This window comes from Garra rufa, chromosome 1 (genome assembly GCF_049309525.1).
Source record: "Garra rufa chromosome 1, GarRuf1.0, whole genome shotgun sequence".
NCBI classification, from domain to species: Eukaryota; Metazoa; Chordata; class Actinopteri; order Cypriniformes; family Cyprinidae; genus Garra; species Garra rufa.
Window position 1 is genome coordinate 15,360,018 of NC_133361.1, and position 11,173 is coordinate 15,371,190.

Genomic DNA, 11,173 nt, shown 5'->3' on the forward strand with positions numbered 1-11,173 from the left:
TCATAACTGCTCCACCACAGTGAGTGGAAGCTTTTAAGAGCAAAAAGTAGGAGGAGAAGAAAAGCATGCAAAGACGAATTGATTAAGAAATTGAAGGATCTACCCAGCAAACACAGAACATTCCCCTAACATTTCCATATGGTTCCCATTTGGTTATTTTTTGGGGAACCAAATGAGAACATTTCCAGAACGTTCCCTGTAGGTTTTCTTTTAATAACCTACAAGGAACGTTATATTTTTTTTTTAACCTACAGAGAACGTTCCCAGAATAAGACTGACTCAGAATATGTACACTCTTTTTTCCCGCTTCAGACTTCAGTCCAGTACAGTATTTACCAAAGAAAGAGACAAATTGATTAGGAAATTGAAGGATCTAAGTATTACCAATTTCAGTTTAACAAATCTATTAAGTTGTGCTTCAGAACAGTCAAGAGTGCAGAGGGAAATACTTTATAATCTCAAAATAACAAGATTGGAAGGAAGAATTTATTTAGTTTAGTTTTGTTCTGTTTTTCCCCCGTCGATGCTTCACACTCCAGTCCAGTTGGTGGCGGTAATACACCATAAGTTGGCTTGTCAACCGCCAATAAACTTTACAAGAAGAAGAAGAAGAAGAAGTCCAGTAGGAGGCGCAAATGCGCTTTTTATGTTGGTTTTCCGTCGACAATTAAACACCAGCAGCAGAAGAAAACATCCTGCAGACTGGTGTGTGATGAAACAGCTAAACGTTTATCGAATTATCTTCATAAAATAAGACTATAAACATAGTTTGAGTATTGTCACATGTTAACAGCGTCTTTATATTTTAACTGGTCATCGACTCAGCGGTAAGAGACTGCATCTGCATTATTCATATGCTTAAACACCTGTCGCCAAATCATAATATCAAGGACAGTAATAACGAACAGCTTTAAAAGGCTAAATTTCAGAGGGTATGATGCTAGTACAGCTCTTTTAGAGTGAGGTTTATTAATGCTATACTGTATTTTGGCAATAGGCTTCAGCATCCGAATGAATGAAGAGGTTTGATCGCCAGATCCACAGTAAACACGATCAGAGCTGATAATGTTCACAGACATGGACTATGAGCTGGAGGAGGACAAACTGTGAGTATCACGAACATCATCCAGAAATAACAAGCAGGTCTAGGATTCATTTGTTTACATGATGTCACATCCTGTGGGGGTTGTATAGTGGGGAGAAAATAATAAACAAAAAAAGAAATAGAAAAAAGCAGAACATTGACAAAAAGTTAAAACAACAGATCTGTTGTGACTTTATTGACTTTTTATGTGTCCAGTGGGATTCCTACAGTTCCTGGAACAGTGACTCTGAAGAAAGACTCACAGAACCTGATTGGCATCAGTATTGGGGGCGGAGCACAGTTTTGTCCATGTCTTTACATCGTACAGGTCAAATATTAACATTTCATCATTCTCTCATCTGTCTGTAAGATGTTTATGATTTAGAACGTATATAAAACTGACATCTTAAAGACGTCTATCAGATGTTTGTACACAGCAAATGCTTTCCAGATAAAGCTATTTGGGCAGTCTTTATGTGCTCAGTTTTACCCAGATGAAATCGTTTGACATTTTTGGTGTATAGCATATTTGAGTATTTGTACTGGATGTTTGTGAAAAGATTTTGACTATTTTAAGAAATACACAAGAACCAGATCTAGTGTTGTTGCACTTTACGTCTATTTTCCTGTTAAAGTGCACCAGTAGGCTTCACACTGTCATAAATTAGAATTGTATTTAGATATAAAATAGAATAGAATTGTAGAATTGCACTGAAATGGTCAAGTTGAGGCACATTACCTTGCTTTCTGTGGCCTATTCATAAGATTCTATGTTTGAATCGGTTTCAGGCATATTTGGAAGAAGGGTTTTTGTTCATTTTTACAGCTTCTGAAGCTGCCAAGAGTTTAAACATGCAGTATTGGCTATTATATTGGCTTACACCACACATTGCATTCACATCTACCAAGATTTGCCTCATCTCGATTAATTATTAGAATTTCTTTTTAAGTTTCTTAAGAACCAGAATCTAAAATCCTATTAAGATAACTTTAATACTACTTGAGTTACAGGCACACACATTTTGGATAAAGAATTTTTATGAGATGCAAACATCTGTTCTGTGCAATTATTCTAATATACGATTCTAATTTCAACATTATTTCTTCTTCAGACATTGTTCTTTAAATAAAATAAGTGTCAGCTGTACACAAAGTGACCTACATTTGGTTTTCAACCATTGAAAATGGGTAACATTCAACAATCTGGACATAGAGGCACATTAAAATCCCTATATTTCTGGGACTGAATGATGTAGGGTCTTGAAAACTAAGATTCCAAAAGAAATGTTTATGGAAAACTAGAATCTAAAGTTATATTGTGATGTCTTTAATACTTTTTGAGTTATAGGTACGCAAACTTTGGGGAAAAAAATACTTACGGCATTCAGACTGCTATGTTAAATGCAGTTGTCTTGACAGAAAGAAACAAGATACATCTCTAGTCTTAACATTATTTGTTCTTTAGACATTTCTTTTTAAAAGAAAATAAGTATCATATTTTTTTCCAACCTACCCACATTTGGTTTTCAACCACTGAAAATGTGTACATTTGAATGATTTACTCCTGGAGCCATATTAAAATTCCAATATCTCTGGAACCAAATCACATAGAGCATTAAAAATAAAGATATCAAAAGGAAAGTTTATTAAGAGCCAATATCTAAAAGGGCATTCAAATATCTTTAATACTTCTTGAGTTACAGACATGCACACTTTGGAGAAAAACTTAAAGTGCTGTTTCCCCATTTTTGAATGGTCACCATTGGCACATACTGCAACAAAGTTTGCTAAAATCGACAGATTTTACTAATATAACTACCAAGCTCTGTGTAAAAATAGGATAATGTTGCTGCCATCTTTCTGAAGTCATTTTACCTCCCTGTAACTTGACTCTGAATCTAAGGTGAAAATCACCATTTTGACCTCCCTCTACAAAATAGTGGATTGAATATTGAATATTCATCCATGCCAGGGAAGTTTTTGAAATGTGGTTGATTTGACACGGAATGACCCAGCAGCCTTCTAATTCGACCTCAGATGTTTTACTTTTCACGAATGTGCCGTTATGCTATATAGAAGCTCATTTGAGGTGATATTTGTGTGTTCAGGTGTTTGATAACACTCCGGCCTCTCTGGATGGGACTGTGGCCGCTGGCGATGAGATCACAGGAGTAAACGGCAAACCGGTGAAAGGAAAGACTAAAGTAGAGGTGGCCAAGATGATCCAGGCAGTGCAGGTACAGCATTTAAAACATCAACTCAAAGTCAAGTCACATGAAACCTGTATAATGTACAAATGAAACATTCATGTTTTACTGTGTTAAATGGTGGATCTGTGGTATGAAGTACAGTACTTCTGCTGTATGCACCAATACCAGTCTTTATCCATTAGTTTGCTTTGTTCATAAATGTGTTTGTGATCTGCAGGGTGAAGTCGTGATCCAGTATAATAAACTGCAAGCCGACCCGAAGCAGGGAAAGTCTCTGGACATCGGTACAAACTATAAAACTATGCAAACTTAATGTGTTTGAATGGATGCAGAAGTGTGTTTCTCTCTGATTAAGTAGCTCACCCGTGTTTGTGTGTGTGTATTAGTGCTGAAGAAGGTGAAGCATCGTCTGGTGGAGAACATGAGTTCAGGAACCGCAGACGCTCTGGGACTCAGCAGAGCCATTCTGTGCAACGGTAATCACTAATGCAATCCAGTATTTGTTTCTTCAAATTAAACAGTACAAAAAAACAACTACATTGCTTTTTTTGTGTTGTAGACGGTTTGGTGAAGAGGCTGGAGGAGCTGGAGAAAACTGCTGAACTTTATAAAGGTGCTTCATTCATACCATTACTGAATTAAAACAATGACTGAGAGAGTTTCATCTGGAAATAACGAGTGTTTGTGTGTTTAGGACTCATGGAGCACACAAAGAGACTGTTAAGAGCTTTCTATGAGCTCTCGCAGACTCACAGAGGTAAATTTTGTTTTATTTGTTCATATGATTCATTATAAGCTGCTGTAAAGAGTTTCTCCTACTGAGAAATTTTATTGACAAAAGAACTGGTTTGTTTTCAGAATAAACTGGTAAAACATCTCCCTTGAGATCAGATTCTCAAAATATGACCCTGGACCACAAAACCAGTCTTAAGTCGCTGGGGGTATATTTTTAGCAATAGCCAAAAATACATAGTATGGGTTAAAATTATTGATTTTTCTTTTATGTCAAAAATCAATAGGAAATTAAGTAAAGATCATGTTCCATTAAGATTTTTTGTAAAATTCCTACTGTAAACCTATCAAAATGCAATTTTTGATTAGTAATATGCATTGTTAAGAACTTAATTTGGACAACTTTAAAGGTGATTTTCTCAGTATTTTGATTTTTTTGCACCCTTAGATTCCTGATTTTCAAATAGATGTATCTCGGCCAAATATTGTCCTATCCTAACAAACTATACATCAATAGAAAGCTTATTTATTGACCTCTCATATGATGTGTATATCTCAGTTTTGTAAAATTTAACCTTATGACTGGTTTTGTGGTCAACAACTTTAGGCCATCTAGTAGTATTAATGCTAACTCTGACATACAAAACACTTCATAAAATCATCAGATGTGTGATATAATGTTTGTTTTTCTCTCTCAGCGTTTGGCGACGTGTTTTCTGTCATCGGTGTGCGTGAGCCTCAGGCCGCCGCCAGCGAAGCCTTCGTGAAGTTTGCTGAAGCTCATCGAAACATGGAGAAGTTCGGCATCCAGCTGCTGAAGACCATCAAACCTGTAAGAGAGCAGATCTTAAATGATTTCGTACTCTTACTGTGACATAAAATACAGTATCTCACAAAGCCATTTTAGTCTATCTTCTCAAGGGGCAATACTATAGAAATGACATTTGGATATATTTTAGAGTAGTCAATGTGCAGCTTGTATAGCAGTATAGATTTACTGTCCTCTGAAAATTACTCAACATACAGCCGTTATTGTCAAAATAGCTGGCAACAAAAGTGAGTACATCCTAAGTGAACTTGTCCAAAGTGTCAATATATTGTGTTAGCACCATTGTTATCTGGCACTGCCTTAAAGGTTGTATCAGCGATTTCTAGCCTAAAACATAAAGTGTCAATTTCAGCTGACTTTTCTTCACGATCCGCTCGCTGCCTGCCCCATAAATTGTCTGTGAAAAAACCGCGTCTCTCTGGTCAGCCTAGGGTCCGAGATATGCCAAAAAAACAAACGGCACTACCAACCTTTCCACAGATAAACAAACAGTGTTCCAACCAATCAGCGTCAGGGGTTTGGTGTTGTGGACTTTCGTACTGGTTCAGGGATGTGAGGGAGGCGGAGCGAAAGTCCACAACACCAAACCCCTGACGCTGATTGGTTGGAACACTGTTTGTTTATCTGTGGAAAGGTTGGTAGTGCCGTTTGTTTTTTTGGCATATCTCGGACCCTAGGCTGACCAGAGAGACGCGTTTTTTTCACAGACAATTTATGGGGCAGGCAGCGAGCGGATCGTGATGAAAGGTCAGCTGAATTTGACACTTTATGTTTCAGGCTAGAAATCGCTGATACAACCTTTAATCATCCTGGGCATGGAATTGACCAGAGCTGCACAGGTTGTTGCTGGGATCCTCTTCCACTCCTCATGGAGCTGCTGGATGTTAGACACATTGTGCTTCTTTACCTTGCGCTTGAGGATGCCCCACAGGTGTTTAACGGGGTTCAGGTCTGGAGACATAATTGGCCACCCCATCACCTTCAGGTGGTGTGTTTGGGATCATTATCATGTTGGAAAACTGCCATTCGGCCTAGTTTCTGGAGGAAAGGCATGATGTTCTGCTTCAGAATGTTCATGCAGAATGGAATCCATGTTTCCCTCAATGAACTGCGGCTCCCCAGTACCAGCAGCACTCATGCAGCCCCAGACCATGATGCTACCGCCACCATGCTTGACTGGAGGCAAGACACACATCTCCACACATGCTGGACACCATCTGAGCCAAACAAGTTTATCTTATAGTCTCATCAGACCACAGGACATGGCTCCAGTAATTCATGCTCTTGAATTGGTTGTCTTCAGCAAACCGTTTGCAGGCTTTCCTGTGAGCCAGCTTCAGATGAGGCTTCCTTCTGGGACGACGCCTATGCAAACCGACTTGTTGCAGTGTGTGGCGTATGGTCTGACCACTGACAAGCTGACTTTCTGCTTCTGCAACCTCTAGAGCAATGCTGGCAGCACTCATGCATCTGTTTTTTTTAAGCCAGGTGCTTCACCTGACGCACAGAACGAGTGCTCAACTTTGTTGATCGACCCTTGCAAGGCCTGTTCTGAATGGAATCCAGTTTGGAAAAGCTCTGTATGACCCTGACCACTTCAGTGTAACTCAGTTTCAGGGTTTTACTGAACCTCTTATAGTCTTGGCCATCTTTGTGGAGAGCAACCATTCTAATTCTCAAATTCTCTGAGAGTTTTTTGCCATGAGATGCCATGTTGAACATCCAGTGGTCAGTATGAGAGAATTGTATTTAAAGCACCTAATTTTAACTGCTCTAATTCAAGACACACAATTTTGTATGGTCCTGTCAAGCAGACAAAACATATGCATGGCTAAACTACATACTGCTGTTATCACTTAGGGTGTACTCACTTTTGTTGCCAGCTATTTTGACACTAATGGCTGTATGTTGAGTTATTTTTCAGTTGTAAACACAATGAAACCTTGTGTAAAAGTCATTTAATGAGATAGATGTAATAATACCTCTCTGTCTGTCTGTCAGATGCTGCATGATCTGAACACGTATCTTCACAAAGCGATTCCTGACACCAAACTCACCATCCGCAAATACCTGGACGTCAAGTTTGAGTATTTGGTAGGCTATGAGAACTTTCTATTGAAATGAGATGTTATGTTACAAAAACAGAGGGATATTAAAAGGATTTATGTTGAAGTTTATTGATGTGTGTTTGTGTTTCAGTCGTACTGTCTGAAGGTGAAGGAGATGGATGATGAAGAGTACAGCTGTATCGTGAGTTCTCTCATTCTGTCTGCTCATCATTTACTCATTAACTGACTGATACCAAACTACCTGCATCACATGAGAGAAATTGGCTCAAGATCACTTGACTATTAATACCTTGTTACTATTTAAACCTCCTTAACTTGTTTACTGACATGATGTAATATGTGTTTTTTTTTTTTGTGGCGGTTCAGTGTAAAGTTCTGGCCCTGATGTAGTCCTTCAAACTGATCAGGGATATTTTTTAATGCCAGAAATGCATTAGGAACAGTAATTAGGAATATACATTTCAGATTTAAATGTAAAATGTATATGTTTTTTCCCCCCTGTATTATTGCCATCTGATGCCAAAGTGAAAAAAGATAAACAAATTTTATTTTAATAATAGTACATTTTTAATAAACACATGACCATGCATATATGCATACAAACTTATTTTAAATATTAAAATAAAAAAATTATTATTACATAATTATGCATTTAAAAACTTTTTTAGATTTTTAGATTGTATTATTGTTAAATAAAGCTAGATTTGTCCAGTGTGCCAGATTATTTTAAATAAGTGTGAATGTAGACAATTTTATTACCGCTAATCATGAAAAAGAGCAAATTAGGACTTGAGATATTCACATTTTTCCTTCAGAAATCATTCTAACATGCTGTTAATTATTATACAGTTGAGTACATTTTTCAGGATTCTTTGATGAATATAAAGATGCAAAGATCAGCATTTATCTCAAATAAATATAAAATCACTTTTGCAACATACACGATAGCAGTCAAGAGCTTGGTATCATTAATCAGTATTTATTCATTTATTTTTAGAAAATAAATTATAGAAAATAATACTTTTATTTAGCAAGGATGCTTTAAATTGATCAGAAGTGATGATAAAGACATTTATAATGCTACAGAAGATTTCTGTTTCAGATAAATGCTGTTCTTCTGAACTTTCTATTCAAAAAATATATTCAAACAGAAAGCAGTTATTTTAAATGGTAAAAATATTTCAGTTTTTCACTGTACTTTGGATTTAAATGCAGCCTTGGTGAGCAAAAGAGACTATAAAAAACATATAATATATAAATGAGAAACCCTCTTTGTTTGTGTGTTTCAGGCGTTGGGCGACCCGTTATACCGCGTCAGCACCGGTAACTACGAATACCGTTTGATTCTGCGCTGTCGACAGGAAGCTCGTGCACGATTCGCCAAGATGCGCAAGGACGTTCTGGAGAAAATCGAACTTCTAGATCAGAAACATGGTGTGTTCAGATGAGACGTGCATCAAAAAGCACCACATGGTCTGTTTGACAGCAATTTAACCCTTTGTGTTCTACTTTCAGTCCAGGATATCGTGTTCCAGCTGCAGCGTTTCGTCTCGGGCATGTCACACTATTACGACGACTGCTACGCCGTGCTGAAAGAGGCAGACGTGTTCCCCATCGAGGTGGATCTGTCCCGCACCACGATCAACTACAGCGGACAGAGTCTGTCATACGAGGACGAGGAGGAGGAAGAGACGAGCAGGGGAGAGGAAGACGCTCCGCAGACTGAGAACGGAGCTGAGAAACTCATCGACGACGAGTGAGAATGAATGAAAGAGTGAATTAGCAGATGAAATCATAAATAAATGAGTGAACAGAATAAATGAAGAAACTACAGATGGGAGAGTATGTTCAATTTAAGATGATTAATAAATAATATCAACAAAAACATTTATATATGATATTTAATATAAAGTCTCTATATTGATAAACTTTACTTTCAAATCACTGATCGGACAGAAAGGGAATCTCTGGTTGCCATGTTACACACTTTAGAATAGAATGTTACGTTTGGTTACTATGGTGACGGAATTCAAATGATTTTAAACAAACATTCTTTTTTTTTTTTTCTTCAAGTCTTTGCACTCTGTTTCAAAACATTTCAAAAGGACGGGACCTGAGGGGTGTTTCATGAAACAAGTTTACCAAATAAGCCAGGCTTATTTCAGGTAGTCACTTGATTTGTCTCAAAATAAGCCTGGCTTGTTTGGTAGACTTGAGTCGTCAGATGTGCTTTTGCACAACTTTTGTGTGTTTTCCTCTCTATTTTTTGCCTTTGAAACACTGGATGAATGTCTTAAAGCTTTAATGATATGTGCATGTCACTGTTTTGTGGGGTTTTTTGTATGTTATGGATTATTTAATTATTTCAGCTGTGTAAACTACTTTATGTATGTCCTAGAAAGATTCAAATGTCGTGAAGGTAAAAAAAAACGAAGTTTGATGAAGAAAAACGCTTGTGAAACCTGCTGTGTCTGAGTAAAAAGTAAATCAAACTTGTTTTATGAGCTTTCTCATTAAACCTCTTGAGTTTCAGGAACATTTGTGGTGTTTTCCATCTTCTTTCCTCTGAATGATTCATGTTGGCATGATGAGCAGAAGTTCAATGGCTGGCATTTTAACTGGATTAACCTCTTTAAAGTGTCTGAATCATAGCTTTAATGATTAAAATGCACAACTTTGGGTTTAAAAATGCACTCATAAGCATTTTTTTTTTACGTTTATGTTTTTAAACAAGTTTTGATTTTCTAATATTTAGTCCTGTTCAAACAATTAATCACATCCATTTATTAAGTTTAATTTTAAAGTTCAACTCAAAAAAGGTGAGTTGATTCAACTTACAATTTTAAAGCAGCTGGGTAACAAAACAGATATTTGAGTTGACTAAACAAAAAATTGCTTGTTAAACTTAACAGCAAAGGTGTCACTTAGTACAACTTAACATTTCAAGTTGAATAAATTTGAGTTGCCTGAACTTAAAATTTTAAGGTAGCAGGGTAACAAATAATTTTAAGTTGACTCAACAAATTATTTTTTTAGACTTATATGTGTGTTTACTATGTACATTTATTATGTATATATAAAGACATACACATACAGTATGTATTTTGAAAATATATTTATACATAAATATATAATTTATATTGAATGTGTTTGTATTTATATATGCATAATAAATATACACACACACACACACACACATATTATATACACAAAAACGTTTATTTTGGATGTGATTAATTATTGCCCAGCAATAGTTACACTGAATTAACACTGTTAAAGTGTCTGAATCAGAGATTTAATGATTAAAATGTATAACTCTGTGTTTGAAAATGCACTCATACGCATTGTTTTCTTAAATTTCTGTTTTTGAACAGGTTTTGACTTTCTGATTATTGTTTAATGGCTTGTAAAAATTATTAACATTATTGGTTATATTATTAATGGTTTAAAATTAGGGTTGCAAAGGGAAAGTTTCCAAAATTTCTGGAATGTTTCCATTGCAATAATTTTTGCTTAATGCACTTTATCTTGTTCATAACAACAAATGGAATATATTTTCTTACTCTTTGTATTTTTATATCAATGTGGTACTAGATTATCATATTAATCAATATGAAAAATTAGATAGTAATCTAAAAGTAGTCTGATTACCTAAAATGTGTATTGTAGTGGATTACGTTACCAACTACTATCAGTTATGGATTACAGTTTGTAAGCAGGGTTGGGGTGTTAACGCATCAAAAGTAATGCAAGTTACGTAATAATAATACTATTTCCAAGTAACAAGTAAAGTAACAAATTACTTTCTAATTGACAGGAAAATATCTGAGTTACTTTTTCAAATAAGTAACGCCAGTTTATTAATTAAAAGCTCTCCTGTCCCCATGTTGAGAGAAATTGTAAGATGTTAACTTGTTCTAGAATAAATGTGAACATGCATTAATTCATCTTACTCGCTAAAAAAAACGATACAGTATTCCTCAAAATTAATAAAAACTGTGAAATTCAACACAAACCTGCAATAATTAAATATGTTAAATAATACAAAATAATATATAATACATAATACAAATATCCGATGTATTTAATCCTATTTTATTAACCGATGTCTTTGCTACCGACCTTCGATGATCCAATTCATCCATACTAATAAATTCAAGATAATTTAACATTTGTTTTCCGTTTTTTATTGCTGAAGAGTTGACATTTTTTTTCTTCTGCAGTACAGACATGAATTTACCTTTCTTTA

At 35.8% G+C, this 11,173-nt stretch overlaps 1 protein-coding gene across 1 annotated transcript; it reads left to right on the top strand.

Moving 5' to 3' along the window:
- The first annotated feature begins 641 nt into the window (after nt 1–641).
- pick1 (protein interacting with prkca 1) lies at nt 642–9,460 on the top strand. Its single transcript, XM_073847958.1, has 13 exons — nt 642–827; nt 998–1,106; nt 1,301–1,412; nt 3,193–3,321; nt 3,512–3,578; nt 3,681–3,770; nt 3,854–3,907; nt 3,989–4,051; nt 4,725–4,858; nt 6,857–6,949; nt 7,055–7,105; nt 8,214–8,358; nt 8,440–9,460. The coding sequence occupies exons 2-13, from the start codon at nt 1,066–1,068 to the stop codon at nt 8,682–8,684; spliced, it is 1,224 nt and encodes a 407-aa protein (XP_073704059.1). The 5' UTR covers nt 642–827; nt 998–1,065; the 3' UTR covers nt 8,685–9,460.
- Nucleotides 9,461–11,173: the final 1,713 nt, after the last annotated feature.